The following is a 16,979-nucleotide window of genomic DNA, read 5'->3' on the forward strand; positions in this document are numbered from 1 at the left end:
GGGCGCCTGGAGGAAGACTCTGCACCAAAACAATATTGCCAGTTTTATAGTTAATATCCTGGTGCACAGTACTCTTGAGCTGAGAGTTGGGCCGCAGTCATTTCCACCGCCTTAGGGCATACCATAGAACAGTTGTAATGACTCTTGCTCACAAGCACAGTCTGCCAGATTGGGAAAGGGAATGAATATGCCTGCAGGGCATAATGGCAATGTGAGCACACCATTCCATGCACTGAGATAATATTCAGGTTTGTGGACTCAGATTTGAACCCAGAGAAGAGAAGGAACAGAAACTGTGGGTAGAATGCTTTTATTGGGTAGGTTTTCAGGTGACTCGCTTATCCTGGATATTCACGTAGAATAACATCAATTTAGAGGCTCGGGAAAAAAAAAAAAGTGGCAAAGACTGGCCTAGTATGGATTTCTAACAGATAGTTTTATGGTTTTTGTAGTATTATAGGGTTCTTTTCAGAGTTCTTTGGTTGGTTTCAAACAAAATACCATGCAAGAGACTGCTGTACAAAGCATCTATGGTTTCTGGATACCAGCAATTCCTATGATTTGGATCAGCCTTGGACAACTGGACCTGCACCAAGGTTGACAGAGAGGACCCTTAGTTATTATTCAAAAGACTGATTATCCTCTTAGAGATACTTGCTCAATACCGTCTCATCTTTGTAACTTTTACCTCCTAAGTTTCCCACCACTCTCATTTGAAAGTGCAAGTCTCAGGTTATCCATGAGAATTTTGTTGAGCACAGAGCAGAACAGGTCTGCGAATCACCGTCGTAACCTACAAGGGAAAAGCTACGCTCATCTAGCCCCATCTCTCCTTCCCTCCTGTTCACATCACCTTGGTAAGTCATTGTTGCTGGTTGGATCTGCCCATGTTCAGATTCCCATCCTATGGTACCTGCAAGGTGGTTCGAGACAGCTTTTCACTCTGTGAAACAAGGCAAAGCCTTGCAAATTATGGAGAAAGTGGATGGGCATGGGACTTCTAGAAACACAACAGTCAGCTAAGTCTTTGTGTCTCAGGTACCCTGACAAGGACACCTGAAATGTTTTTGGCTTGATAGTGAACTTCGATGGTTTTTGCTTATGCATAAGGGAATCAGACTGAAAGAAAGGATGCTGCCAGGGCATTTTGAACAGAAACACTGCTTTTTTTCCTTAAGGCTTCCAGTGTAGGGAAGTTAAGGAACTTTTAGAATCCTACAAGGCATGTTCTGTGTTTGCAGAGAGCCAGAACGTGGGAGCTGGAGGCTCTACGCTGTTTGTATGTGAGGGGTTTATACAGCCACAGGTCAGATTCTGGCTAGGGCAATTAGACTTTCCTCAAATATAGCAGCAGAACTGCGTTCACCAGCTTTATGCACATTGAGAAAACAAATCAATGCATTGCTCTGAATATCTCTTATCTTTGGCTCTTTTCCTTTTGCAATTTCTGGTACAAAACACTTCAGTTTTCTCTTCTGCCTCTGAACTGTGGGCTCCTGCAGCTGGTGCAGGAGTGGTACTTCCAGTTGCAAGTTGTTTTAAAATCCTTTTCCTTTCATGGTTAGCTCCTCTACTAACTGGCCTTATTGTGACTTTGCTGGTTACTGCGCTGCTATGCTGTTATTCCTCCTTTGTTTTTCCATTGTGTAGCTTTGGGGCCAGCCTGTGACACAGCCTTGACTAAAGGGAACCATGAGGGTGATGAGCCACTGCAATGAAGTGGGAATCCCACTGGCGCTTCTGTCTCATACAAAGATCCTCCTGAGAATCTGCTCCTCCTTCTCGCCAGACTGTGACAGCTCTGGGCAGAGAGCAAGTGGGACTTCTCTCTGCCATGTCTAGCTCCAACAGAAAATGCTAATGGTGCCTGCATTTTGATTCATGATACCAACTGCAGCTTGGCACTCCATGAGCAGCAGAAGTTCGGAGACTAAGCTGAAGTTTGATTAATATCTCTGATGAATCCTTACACTGGTCTCCAACAATAGCTTAGGGTTTAGATAGTTAATGATGATACTGACAGTTAACATGCCTATGCTGTGGCCTGGAAATCTGCTCAGAAAACTGCTTCTGTAAAAAATTGAAAATTTGCATATCCCATTATAAAACTGTGAATGCAACTTCCTAAGCAAACTTCTAAGTCTCAAACCTGTTTTTTTTTCATCAGTAGTTAATGAACTTATTGCAAGGATCTTTCAATTACCAGCTGGAAGAAATGCAACACAACAGATAATGCACACACTAGACACCTTCATAACTAAAGTTATGGATCACATCTCGCAGGAAAAGAAAGAAATATGAATTTTCCTTTGATGTTTAAAAATAAGGAATCTTTCACAACAATCATTCTTAACTAATGCAAATCATTCCCCGCAGAGCAACAAATTGAAAACACATAAGACAAATTTGAAAGGCTATTTACTTTGAATACTTTTTGATTATTCTTCTTCCCCTTAAACATATGCTAAACCACAATTCTGTATTTTTTTGTACATTGTCTTTAGTTTGGACTCTCATCCTTACATAAAAAAATTAAAGCTTGTTCTTGTAGAAAACTGAAGAAATGTTTGTTGACAGCAGCAGACAACCATTACACCTTGTGCTATTTAGACTCCTGTGAAGTTACGTAGTGCCACATGACTTTCTGATCAAAACAAAAAAAGCATATAAGACAATAAAGTACATGTCAAATACATTAGAAATCCAGTAGATGATCTCAGTTTTCTGTTTTCAAAAAGAAGGTGTAAGTAGGGAATCATGACAGAATGATGTTATTTCTCTTTGGATCCCATAAAGATTAGTACTAGTACTTGAAACCATTCAGCATTTTTATTAATGATCTGTAAGTAAACATAGAATCATTGCTGGTAAAATTTGCAGATGACACCAAGATCAGCAGATAGTCGATACTAATGAAAGCAGTACAGGCACATAAAACAATCCATCATTTACTAATCTAGACATAGTCAAAGAAAATTAACATTAATACAGCCAAACAGAAAGTCAGACATTTAAGAACAAGAGGCATGGAACCAGGGCCTAAATCCTGGAGAGCAATAAATTCCAAGAGTACTTGTCTACTATAACAAATAATTCAACATGGACTCCCTATTGTCCTGGTTTCGGCTGGGATAAAGTGAATTTTCTTTCTAGTAGCTGGTATAGTGTTATGGTTTGGTTTCAGTATGGGAAGAATGTTGATAACACACTGATGTTTTCAGTTGTTGCTAAGTAGGGTTTAGACTACGTCAAGGATTTTCCAGCTTCTCGAGCCCAGCCAGCAAGAAGGCTGGAGGGGCACAAGAAGTTGGGAGGGGACACAGCCAGGACAGCTGACCCCAACTGGCCAAAGGGCTATTCCATACCATGTGACGTCATGTCCAGTATATAAACTGAGGGGAGTTGGCCTGGGGGGATCACTGCTCAGGAACTAACTGGGCATTGGTTGGTGAGTGGTGAGCAACTGCATTGTGCATCACTTGTTTTGTATATTCAAATTCTTTTATTATTATTATTGAAATTGTATTGTTATTGTTATTATCATAATCATCATCATTATTTTCTTCCTTTCTGTCCTATTAAACTGCCTTTATCTCAACCCACGAGTTTTACTTTTTTTTTCCCAATTCTCTCCCCCATCCCACTGGGTGGTGGGGAGTGAGCGAGAAGCTGCGCGGTGCTTAGTTGCTGGCTGGGGTTAAACCACGACACCTATACAATCCTATGGCAAAAAGTGGACCCACAAACAATGGAGTAGTGAGTACGAAAGTTGGCACTGCTCAGATTTCAGATGAAGTTCTATGTGCAGTTCCAGCACACTTGTTCTCTAAATGGTGGGAAAAAAAATGGACAGAATGTACAAGAGAGCTACAAAACCAATTTGAAGGCCGTAGAAAATGCCTTAAATAAAATAAAGAGATAATGGTTAGGGTACCAAAAAGGGAGGTTGCATTGTAGCTTGATTACAGTGTTCAAAAACTTTCACAGACAGAAAATAGTCGCTAGCGAGGGACTACTTAATCTAGTGAAGAAAAGCATACCAAGAACTAATGGCTGAAAGTTAAATCTAGACAAATTCAAATTTAAAATGTGGCACATGTTTCTAACCGTGAGAGTGACTGAGTACTGGAATAAATGACCAGAGAAGGGGCTATGTCTTCATTTCCTGATGTCTTTAAATCAAGCTTGCCTGTCTCTGCAGAAGACTTGCTTTAGCAAAAACCACAAATTGTGCTTTTGTCAGACTGAAGTTACTGGTCTTCACCCTGAAGTAAAAGGAAAATTTATGACCAGGGATCTAGATGGGGTCAGAGAAGATAATCTCATGTCCTTTTTAGTCTTACCCTCTATGAATCTATCAATTTACTGAGTACAGTGAAAAAACTTTCTGAGTGACTTTTCCCATCTGGATAACAATGTGATCCGTAGCAGATTGTAAATCACCCAGTAATAAATATATGTCAGAAACTATTGAGATGAATATAGTCTTGCAACGCCTTCTAATTTAGAAATTTAGAGTTATTTAATATTTTACACTTTAATTTTATACTGGGTAATTGAATTAATGTGAAAGGGTTAAGCAGACAGGCTAATGAAACACTGTGCCATGTACTTAGCTTAATGTGGTTGGAAAAATCAATGCACTTTGGTCTGTCAGTTAGCAATCACAGATTTAATTGAATAACATGTCAAGTATTTTAAACTGTTTACCAATGTAAATAGAATCCAGCACTATAGTAATGGTAATAAGCTAAGATGCTTTCCCTGAATTCCAATCAGATTTGAATATGACCTTCATTTTAAGCTCCGACATGCCAGACAGAGATCAAACAGCTATTATTATGTCTACAGAGTTTGGTGATTACTCTTGTGATTCCGCAATAAATACATTTGCTCTTGATTCACTCTCTAGAACACAGGTAATGGGTAATCAGTTTGATATTCCTAGCAATGGTTACTCCTCTGTGCATTTATATTCACTTCCACTTCATTATTGTTGCTGGGAGGAGGACTAAATCACACAGCAATCTTCTACTGAGCCTACCTCAGAAGTGGCGGAGGCCACTTTGTGCATGATCGCATGAAAGGAACAAGAGGAAGAGCAGGAGAAGCAGCTCCTCAGCTTGTGTTGGGTGAGTTCCAAGCACAGCTGTACAACAGCTCCTTACTCTTCTTCTCCTTCTCCCTTTTACTACTCCCAGGCAATGGCTTCCCAATGGAAGGTATGAAAGCAGCAAGGAGCGAGGGTCACAGCCCTGTCCAAGTTGAAGGAGCTTGCCACTGCCAGACCAGCACCAGGGGCGGGTGATGTTTTGGTCATGCAACATGTACGTTCCTGTCCCTTTCTCAGATGCAGTAAATGAATTTTTTTTTACAAGATCCAGATGCCTGCAATGCAGGTGTTTCCATCTGACCTACCTGTTAATTCTCCCATAACAGTCAACGTAAAGACATAAGTTCTCCTACTCGTACCATTGTTCTTATCCTAAAATAGATGTCTCGAAGCAATCAGTTATATTGGGCTGTACAAGTATCTATTTCATCCCAGTGATTATAAAGTTCTTTAGGATAGGCAGCTCAGATGGAAACATCTACTATGTAGACATCTGAAGTTAGGAGGAATTAATCTCACCCTGCATGCCCTCCAAGCTCTCCTTAGCAAGCTGCACATGAACACTGCCTCCAAAGGGTCTACTAGGGAGAACCAGGTCCTTGTTTTACTAGACTGATCATGTGTGCAATGTAAAATTATTATGCCATTTTTAACTATCAGCAGCCTTGCCTATATGTTCTAGCATATTCTTGATTGTAATTAAGTCTATTACATTCCCCTAGCATGTTGGCACCTCAGATGTAATAGAAATTCGCTGTGCTGGGTGCTGTGCAGCAGCCCAAGCCCTGCATCAAATTGCTACTAGTTTAAGAAAGGAGAAAACAGAAGAGAAAACAGGCAGATTGATGTAGGAGTACACAGATACAATAAGGCAACATCAGTCAGCAGAGTAAGCAGTTGCCTTAGCACACTGCTGACCCTGCTGTTGCCAAGCTTTTGGGCAGCATCACGGCAAAGGAGAGTTTTAAAGAAGGACTGGAAGGCGAGAGAAAGACTGCTCTGTAGAGAGCTGTGGAAGGCATTGTGGGGAAAAAGCACAAATGTGTTAATCTGAAAATATAGCACATGGGTGATGGAAGCTAATACCAGAGGCTGAGAGGATGGAAGAATCATCTGTGCACTGACTGAGGGACTGAGAAGACTGGCAAAGATCTTGAAGTGAAGAAAAGCAGCCTCTACTTGATGCAATCTAAAGCAGCCTAGGGTTGATGCAAAAGAAAAGAAGGTATTGAACCACAGATTCATTCCTTCTCTGTTTTTGTGTAGTCCTCTTGAATCTTACATAACACATTTTTTGTGTGTTATGTATCCTAAAACAGGATGTAGCATTGCAGTAATAATGTAAAAGAGAACTACAGCTTGCTTACACATGTTACAAATGTATACAGTTCATTAAAATGACTACAGACTATTAATTCTACAAAGTTAAGCACTCAACTTGGAGAATGTACTTATTAAAGCTATATGTTTGACCTTGACTGACTGTGGTACACATACGCTGTTTTCAAATAATCATAAAATATATAGTTTTTTTCCTAGATCGTGAGAGATAGGAAACATATACCGCATCTGTAAATTTCTGCTTCTCCTTTATACTTATGTAGTGTTTTTCCCCCATGGCTTAGTTTAGCAAATATCTAGCAGTTTAAAAATTAACATTTTTTTCATCTAAGAAAAACATATATTAAAAATTGTGAAATACTCAGACATTATAATTAGCCTATTCAACAAAATTTACTTAGATGCAATGCAGAGGATAAAGTAGTTAACATTGAAGCTAAATTAGCTGCATAAACATGTGCAATGCAGCCCTCCTTAGGTGCAATCTAGGGCTGAAGCAATTAATCACAAAATCTACATAGCTACAACCTAAGGTTGGCCTAAATATTAAATACAATGCATTTTTCCAATCTTACAGTTTGCTGTTTTTTTCACTATGATTCTTTGTTATTATACTTAATGCATAGCATACTGTACAAGCATAACACACCACTTTCTACTCCACAGCTGTGGACTGGTTTTATGACATACCAGATATTACTGAGTGAAGTATGTTTTCTTTGGTCAAAGACAGCTTAACAATTTTCTGCCTTCATGCTGTCACTCACCACTTGTTTCCTTCCTTATCTTTTTTTTTTAAAGTCTTTTTTTCCCCCATGTTATTTCGGAGATTCAGCCTACTGAGTAGTACCCCCTGCACTGGTGCAGGGGAGAAAAGCCACCTGTCATAGAAAATCCATTAAGGAATTTATAACTCTACATGATTGTAAAGTACTATATAAAATATTGTACCATTTATGAAGCAGTAAAAATCTGTAACATTAGAGACTGATTTCCACATTACATATCCACAAAAGAAAGAATTAGGGTCTTACAGGCAATTTTGAGAATAAAACATGTACCTATATATAGAGATAATGGCTTTGAACTCATACCCTTCATACACGTGTAGTGACCAGCTATTCACTACTACTGAAGCCCAAAACTACTCCAGCCTCTGTGGTGTTCCTTGTACACAGAGCCTAGGGAAGGGACCACCACCTACTCAGAGCCCGATTTCTCTCCCACTGTGCTGCTGTTCCTTCCTTACTGTGTAATGTTTAATTATGCAAACTAGAAAGTTAAGTCTTGAAGCCACATGCAGGCTACTTTGTAGTCGATCCTTAAATTCTTCCTACTGTTGGAGTCCGTGTAGGTTTTAAAAACAGAATTTTAAAGTTCTGTCTTCCCAGAAGTTTGAAATATGCTGTTAAGGGTGTGTGTACAGTTCAGTCTGGAGTTCTCTGATGCAAAGTCCACTAAAAAAACTCTTCCATGCCTCAGAAATTCCATGATACTGCACAGTCATTAGACTGAATGATGTGGAAGAAGCAAAAATTCAAGGCCATCTCCTTTGCCAATTATGAGTTTAGCATGAAAATCCAAAGCGATAAATGTTTCATTGCTATGTTGAAGGAGCCACGTATAGTGAAATGTAAAACACACTGTGTTCACCGGTGGATATTAATTTAAATTTTTCAGTTTTCATATCCCAGCCGTGTTGGTTATACCACTGCTCAAATAAACCATAAAAGGTGTAGGGAGATTCAGTGCCATTTTTTAAGAAAAGCAGCACAGAAAAGTGACCAGGTATTAGAATTCTTGTGTATGAAATCTTTTTGACTGCAAATAGGATGTTAAACATGGAACCAAACAATCCTTCCCCCCTGCCATTTTTAGTACATTGTCTAATTGATATTGTTATAGGATAAGTAATGTCCATTTCTTTTGCTTTTAAACTGTATCTATCTGCTGTGTTCTTTCGTGTATTGCTCTTAAGTGTCCTTACGCAGGTTGCAGTTCAGCACACCATTGTTTGGCACGTTTGTTTCAGAACCAAACACACTCTGATGCGATTGCATTTATCTACAATGACAATCTACAATTTATCTGCTTGAATTTGGTCCAATTTTCTAAACTCTCCAACATCTCAGATTTTACTTTATCCTCTCTTCTTTATAATCCCTGTTAGTGTAATAGTGGCAGGTCTGATAAGTGTAAGATTCAGCTCCTATCGCAGGTCATTTACAAAGACATCAGATATCACTGACTCTAACTAGCTACGCTCTGAAACTGTTCCCAGGCTTGCTTTGTTAGGACCAGCTGATTTCTGCACAGAATATAAGGCTGTTACAGTGGTTAAAGTGAAGGCAAAAAAGAGAGACTGAAAGCAATGTTCCCCATTATTACCCGATTCGAGGAAAGCACATTTTTGACCTGAGAAATTTTACTCACATTCTGGGATTAGACTACTGATAGTACAAAATATTCTGTTTGGCAAAATACCCAAATCTGCTCCTCTGTATGCAGCTATTTAAAATTCATCATAATTTAAAAAATCACTTTAATATTATGAGAAATGGCCAACCACTGAAACAGAAACAATAAAGAAGGGAAATCAAAGCAATAAACAAAGATGTGACATGAGTGTGTGAGTGCTTGTGAAATGAGTGTGTGAACATGTGATAGCGTGTGTCAGGCTGGGATCCAGGAAATATATCCTATATATAGGATAAATATATCTAGGATATATCCAGGATGCAGGCAGGGATATGAGAGAGGCTGGGGGCTTGTGCTGGTATTCGAAGGATCTGCGAATGGGGGTAAAGCTTGTGAATCCAGGAAGTGTAGGTGTGAGTGTTTTCACTCGTGAACTTCAATTCCAATCAGTCAGAGAAGATGACTGTACTCGTGTTTTATGTGAGTCCTGGCAGGGTTACTCATGGGTGTTGTTAAAGGCAGCGCCCTGCCTGTGGCAGCCTGTGTAGTCAGCCATGTGAGCATTGTGTGTGTGTGTGTCTGTCCATGTGTGTGTCTGTCTGTGTGTGTGCACGTGTATCCCTGAGATATGTGCTAACCCTCACTACCAGGTGAGCCTGGAAAGATGAAAGCTGCAGTCACCTCCATTGGCGTGGGACGGAGAGACATCCAAGTCTCCAGGTGCACCAGCCTGGGATCCAGAGGACAAGGAGGAGGAATGCCCAGGTCCTGGGGTCCATCCAAGGCAGCAGCCTTGTAACATCCTTCAGCGCAGCCACTCCAGTATCAGGAAATGCAGGCACTACAATTGTTTGTACAGTCCTAATTTGACCTGGTTTGTACTTGTGTTTCAAAATACTGTCTTTAATTACATGATCTCATTTATTTTTTCATATTCAGTGTATAGGACAGATGATGAGTTGCTGCATATCCTTTTTGTGCAGTTCCTAGGCCTCATTTACTGTATGACATTCAAACCTTAATCTGAGGATGAAGTGATTAATTTCCTGTGGGGTGTGTCAATAAAGTATCTAGGTGCTTCACACTCAAGTGGTATTTTCCTCATTCTCCAGATGTGGGACTGAGGCACACAACATCTCAGTGAAAAGTCACAGCTACAGTTCAGTACCTATGTGTTAGCAAGGCAGGAGCATTAAAACAGGGAACACACTATTAGTTTCCCCTCTGCAAAGTCTGGTTTAAATATCTTTCCTCGGAGATACATACCTAACTCAAGTTCTCCCGAGCTGCGCACAGCTGCATTAGCCTAAGACCATTTTTTCTGCACCTGCAATCCTTTAGCATGATACAGAACCCCTTTTAACTTCTTCAATTAATGAGAAATAGGTATGACTGTATTTTTATTATACATTTTTGAGCATCACTAAAACCAATGCCTTGCAATAGGATATATCAGGCAATATAATAAAAAAACAAAGCAAAAACCCCATGCAATGTTTATACAGTCTCCTCAGTAATATATCTACAAGCACATTTTGGAGGAGATAAATATGTTGCCCCTATCCTACTGATGAGGAAGCTAACACACTAAAATATGAGAAATCGTTTGTTCTGTATCACCTATCAGGTGAATGACTCGGCTGAGAGAAGAGCCTCTCACTTACAAAGCATTTTTTTCTTCAGAATTCCAAAACATTTTACAACCATAGATATTATCTACTGTATCATCTAAACATGGGTAAATTCAGTTGCAGAAAGACTATACAGTAATCAGTGAGAGAACCTAGTCCCGTAATTCTGCCATCAGTGAAGCCCATCAGATTGTAACAGGCTGGGCCGTGGAACAGTTCTGAAATGCCATCCAAGTTTCTCCAAGCTCCAAGACTCCAAGCAATATCTACACATCCCACATGTAGAAATTTATCTATTTCCATAGTTTAGCAGTTTATTCAGCAAAAATACATTCCTCAGACATATTGTTGCTTAGATTTAAATATAAAAATATATTTCTGGTTTTCAGGTAAAGAGAGGTATCAAACAAGAAAAGTCAAGAAATAAAACTTCCAGAAAGGCACAATCAATTTATAAACAACAACAAAAAGATACTATACTTGTTAAACAAAATACTTGATACAGACTTTATGATTCCAGATAAGTCCCTTATCCCAAAGCAAAACGTACATACTAACCCAGCTGAAGACTCAGGCCACACAGCACATGGATATTCTTGACCAACCAAACATAAAAATCACATGTAGTTATACCCTGCTTATTGTCTTCTGGAGTTTATAACACAGAAAAATAATTCATTTACCTGAAGGTGTAGAATGTGTATTGACACTGCTCTTCCTGAACAATTGCTACTTGGTTAAGAGTTTGTATATTAAATTTTAACCCTGGGCATATGGACACAGGCAAGGCTTTATTTCTTGTTCTTCACAGGAAGGATATCTGTAATCCAGTAGTGAAACAGGGATGTGACTATCTTGGTATGATCTGAAACAAAGAAAACACATTCCTTCTGAAATACCTCTATGACATTTCTGAACATAAAAGAAAAAGACTTGTGCAAACATCTGTTTCCATTCGATATTAGCATGTCAGTAAAACCAATGCACATATTAGAGCTTGAAGACTAATACATATGAATTTCTAGATAAACAAGTGCATTTTGTTTTAGGAGGTCAGTTATTTGTATGAGAAACAATTGTGGTTCTGTATTTTGGAATGTCCTGTTTGTTATGTTTCAGTAATTCAGAAAAAAAGGAGATTGAAATGACATGATCGTATGGGTAGGGCTAAAAGAATGCAATCTTCTCCACTTCTTTCTGTCTGGAGAGTAATTTCGCACATTATTATTTAACTTACAATAGCACCTGGAAGCCCCAGTTGAGAATGAGTCATTCTGTACAGACAGCTGCATTAAAGCCTCAAAGTGCCATGGCTTCTGTCTTAATTCAGAGATTATCTATGTGACTTTATTTATTTTTAATGACAGGACTTTCTACAGTACTTATCACATAATATCACATTTAAGATGATTCTATAATGTTATGCTAATATACCTTTCACATTTCATTTCCTTTACTTTGAATGTTCATTCAAAAAGAAAAAAAAAAAAAAAGGTTACATTCAATCATTTTAGGGCCTCTGTGTATCCAGCCTGTGCATTGTTGGCACACAGTAACTGTATTACTTCTGGTCTGCAAAATGTACCCCCCTAACCCCCTGCAATGGAGACATATATAAAGGACAACTCTCCAAAAAAAGGCAGTTAAAAGAAGCTTCTAGCTCTTCTGTGAGTGATAATTTCCTAGGCAACAAGGGAAGAGTATATTTGAGACTTGATACTCACCAACAAAGGGAGAACGTTAATAGATAATGGAATGAAGTTGATGAGATGAGTAGAAGCTGAATGAGTTCATAAATTAGGAGATAACGACTTTTTTTTTAATTAGGCGATCACCTATGCTTTAATAATTGATGTGAAATGGAAATTAAGTAGCCCTCATTTCAAAAGCTACAGTTTCCAACCAGCAAATAGAGCATTACTTCCAGTCACACCTCTTCTTTGCCCACTGCACTGTGCAGGACCATGAAGGTGTCTGGCTTCCTTCTGCAAACAGCCACTGACTTTCTGACAGAGATCAGCCAAGCCCCCATTGCGAGAAAGGTGTGTCTATTTGACTTCTAAACATTCTCTTCCCTGCACTTATAGAAGACTTTAGGTAGAGGTAAGTACTTTTTGTTAAAGACTACCAAATAAGTGGAAATAGTAATAGGACATTTTGTTCTTTTTTACAGTCTGAGAACAATGACACTTTAAATAGCCATGTTCAAACAAAAACTCTTGACCAACCTCAACTTTGTACGATTGCTGAAGTACAAGGTCGAAGGTAACTTGATGGAGTAACTTGAAGCACAAAGTACAAGGTAAGTTGATGGAGGATGACAACTACACAGAACAACCAGTATCTCTTAACCATAGAGATTTTCTTGTTCAAGTATGTTTTCTCATTTAAGTGAAGGGTTAAAAATAATACCTTAATGTTGATAACTTTTCTGTTTCCATCTCCTTAGCAACTTCCTCTTCCTGCAAAATTTTTCAGACCCTACCGCCAACCTTCTTAGACCTTTCTTTCATATGACTGCAAATAGTGGGATCTAAGAGCTTAAGATAAACTTTTTTCTTCATCCTTTCTTTTTTCTTTTGCTTGAACCATGAGTCCCTTAGCATGAGTAACATGCTAAGAGGTGTGAAGGAAATACCAAAACATGGTCTTGAACCAGTGGTTTTCAATTTGTGGTCTGCAGACCTGGGGCAGCCCATAGCTTTACTCTAAAGGGTCTGTAAAACGTTACCAAGAAAAGCAAATTTATCATCAGTAGGCATAAACTTCCCAAGTGGGACTTGGTAGCCCCAGTGGAAACCTAGATTAAACCATAACATATATATATCTGAGGAAATGAAAGATGTATAATGGTATGTTTACTTTGTAAAGTTTACTAATGGAGAATGTGCACTTACATGAAAGAGATGGATTACTTCTCATTTTTTTTCTACTGTTTCCAGCCTTGAACTAAAGATAAAACTCAACAAAACATAGCACCCATTATTATTCCTTTGATGCTGGCATCTTAAGTAAAATCATAACCACGGGAAAAGGGTTAACATGCTGCTGCTTGAACTACAGGGAATAAAATAGGTTTATTTTGTAAAAATAATACACCTTGCTAAAATTAAGAAAAATTATTTTCTTTTCACAATGTTAATAAGGAATGACCTTTTTTTCTAGTCTACCATGCCCCAGTAAAAATAAACAAAACAGGAAAAAGACAAATTTGTAAACAAAATTGAGAATACTATGATGTACTGTACATTTTTATCTTCATAAACTTGAATTTGCTGAGACAACAAGTTTTTGTAATAACTTTTATCACCTGTTCATTGGGAATGAAATCTAAAGTTTAAAAAAACTGGGCAAGATGACCTATTTTTAAGCCAAAAGTAAGAAAAAAAGTATAATTAAAAGCCTAATTCAAGGTACAATTTCAGAGCACTATATTCTCACTCACAGAAATTCCTGAATTACAAATGGAATGTATTATTAAACTCTGCTGAGGCAAATTAATATCTAGCATGTGTTTAATTATCCTTTAATAATTTATAACAATGTATTTTCCTCTTTCTTATGTTGTCGTACCTCATAAATATCAAATCAACTCTACGGTTACACCACTGTGAACTTGGAATGAGCCCAGAGTGACAACAGTTACTAGGAAAAAAAAAAAATCAACTGGAAGAGTAAACAATTTCAGGCTGTATCAGCAGAAACATAAATGAATTTTAAAAATCACTCAGAAAATTGTCTTCTGTTTTTTCAAGTGACAAATACATACATCAGAAAATTAGGGTAGTTGCATGGATTTGTTTCTAATTTGCTTTTGTTTTCTTTTCTCTCTTCAGTTTGACATTTCTACTATATAAAAGTAAACAGAGTGGCTTGCCTCAAGGCTGCAAAACCCAACAGAGTTCTTACTGTATTGAGTAGAATTTGGATAAAGCCTGTAAGGAACATCCTGAATGTGGTGACTTCAGCAGCTCCGTTTTGGTTTAATCAACAGAAGCTGAATTAGGTCATTTAATAAAGGGCCAATACCATTACCACTATTCCTGCTGAGTCCTACTTAGTTTGCAAATGTGTATTATGTCCAATGAGACTATCTGATTATAATTAAGATCATAGAATCTAGGCTTGAAATTAATTATTGAATGCACAGAAGGATTTTGTTCCATGTATATGTGGATACTTCAGATCTATAAGAACCTTAATGGTTGTCATACTCCATATCTACACTTTAAAGAATACATATGTACTTTTGTAAGAGTGTCCTTTTCAAAATGTATCAGTTACCAACTCTACAGGCAGGAATTCTCTCTTTTCTGTGTTTTTACAATGCACAGCATGCAGCAGGCTCCAGTCTTGACTGGGATCTTTAGCCACTATCACGCAGTAAATTATTTAATGACGTTACAAGCAGTAGTCTCTTCTTTGAATGTTATTGCTAAGCCTCTGATGGCTATGATCTTATTTACTCTGTTACCATGCTACTACCAGCTCAGTCATTACTCTTCAAAAGACTTAGAGCACAATCTAAAATGGCTGAGATTCTCTCGTGCCATAGCAAGTGCTCTCAACTCTGATTAAATTCTTTGGGAGGCAAGAAAATTCAGCACATCTTGTAGATTTGGCTGATGCTGCAACTCATGTACTAATGACAAGTAACAATGGCTGTTTAAATGAAGATTATTTGGAAAATGAATTATTATACCGTCTAGGGACTACATGCTGATCCCACATTCACTTGAGGAACTATTAACTGTCCAAGAAGAAACTCTACTAAAATTATAGGGATTATAACAGAGAACAAAAGGAGCATGAATGAAATCAGACTTGTGCCTCAGGGATGAAAAGATTTAGTAACAGAATAATTTTTCTTTTAATGAATGACTTTATAATATCATTTATTATAAAGAGTGACTTCACGTTTTCACGTAATCAACAGTATTTTTTAGAAACTTAAACCAGAGATTTATATTTAAACAAAAACAAAGCTGTAAATCAAACTTTGGTATGCAAAATCCATGTGTTAAAGAAGCCATGTAGGTGACTGAGAAGAAATGAAATAATGGACTTTATTGATTCTTATGCATGTAAAATTAATCCTTAACTGGATGAGTAAAATCTCCAAGATAAACAAGTTAATTCCTGTGATATAAGAAGTCTACAATGCATTAAAAATATGCTTTAAACATGATTAAATCTTAAAACAGTTAAGATTTAAAAAATATTGTTTTAAGACCCTGAATCATCTTGTACTCTTTAGTTGCTGCAAAGTATGCAGTTTCTGTATTGATCGTAACCAAACAAGAAACAGGGAAAATCACTGTATTTTCAGTGGGAACTATGCTTTCAAATCTTGTATAAGCATATATGTACCACTATATAATTATTTACCGCTTCCTAATAAAAAAACCTGTGACAAATCTGAATTTTAATACACACAAAAAAGAACATCAGTGAATGAACATGAGTGAATGGTACCTACCAGGAGGCATCATGGATTGCTCTTGGAATTGTTTCAAAGCATCCTTCAATCTCTCGATATCCTGGAGCAATACAAGGGATTTCAACTGATGTAGAAGAGTCACATCTGAGGAAGAGATGGTGCGAGATTCAAGATATTGTAAAAGCTCTTGGGTAGTTGCTGAATTTACAGCAGAATCCGTGCATTCTGATTTATCTGGAAAAACAATTGGAAAACCACATTAAAAATATTCAATGAGCACAGAGTATTTTCCTAATGATACCTTCTTTTCAAAGACAGCATCTTCCTTTTTAGTACAACTTACAACCAAATATCAGGTACCAAAGAGCAGCTTGCTCCTCCCATTTTTCATTAAATATTAAAACAATGGTAAGAGGTGTAAGTATCAAATTCAGAAAGTAAAAAGGACAAAAGGATTCATAGTGACAGGAATACAAGAGGAATCTAAATTTTCAAGATTAGCACGGGAAGAAGGTGTGATGAAGAAACCATACTGTGGCCAAAGCACTGTGTTTTTGCTTTCTACACACTACATATTATAAAAATGCACACACATGTGGAGACAGGGAACAACTCTGTGGTACTACTGCAAAGCACTTCTGGAGGCATCCAATTATCTTGTTATTGTACTTTTACATTTTTATTTTAAAAGCACATATTACAGCATGCAAGACAACAGAGAAGGACATACATTGTTTCTACAGTACTGAAGCATAAATTCATTCTTCCATTCCAGTAACAATGTATAGTCTATCCCTTTAATCAGACTGTCTTTAATTCTTCTGGCTTTTACCAGCAAGCCAGCTGAGGAGAACAGATTTCTCCCGATTCAGCTTTCTGACATAAGTATAAGAAGTATAATCCAATGTGACCATTTGAAAATGCTGCTAAAAGCAATGGCTTCCAATTTTATCTAAAAAAAATAGGGAGTGTTAAAGTCACTCAACTAGAAAAGGCAAACAGCATAATGTCAGATCTATATATAAACTGGGATTTG

General features: G+C 37.8%; 1 protein-coding gene across 6 annotated transcripts in view; it reads right to left on the bottom strand.

The window, feature by feature from the left end:
• The window catches only part of ERICH1 (glutamate rich 1), a 105,333-nt gene that overhangs the window by 15,762 nt on the left and 72,592 nt on the right, over positions 1 to 16,979 (bottom strand). For 3 of the 6 annotated variants that reach the window (XR_008238450.1, XR_008238452.1, XR_008238451.1), the window contains exons 5-6: positions 15,983 to 16,177; positions 11,187 to 11,368 (exon numbers count right to left, since the gene is read on the bottom strand). Coding sequence is in view for 1 of the 6 variants with exons in the window: in XM_052809286.1 (XP_052665246.1) it covers positions 11,295 to 11,368; positions 15,983 to 16,177 (269 nt within the window). In the remaining 5 variants the exon portion in view is untranslated. Of the gene's footprint in view, positions 1 to 2,401; positions 2,645 to 2,810; positions 11,369 to 15,982; positions 16,178 to 16,979 lie in introns of those variants that run through there. The other 3 variants (XR_008238453.1, XR_008238454.1, XM_052809286.1) reach the window with 3 other exon arrangements.

Source organism: Harpia harpyja, chromosome 15 (genome assembly GCF_026419915.1).
Source record: "Harpia harpyja isolate bHarHar1 chromosome 15, bHarHar1 primary haplotype, whole genome shotgun sequence".
Taxonomy (NCBI): Eukaryota; Metazoa; Chordata; class Aves; order Accipitriformes; family Accipitridae; genus Harpia; species Harpia harpyja.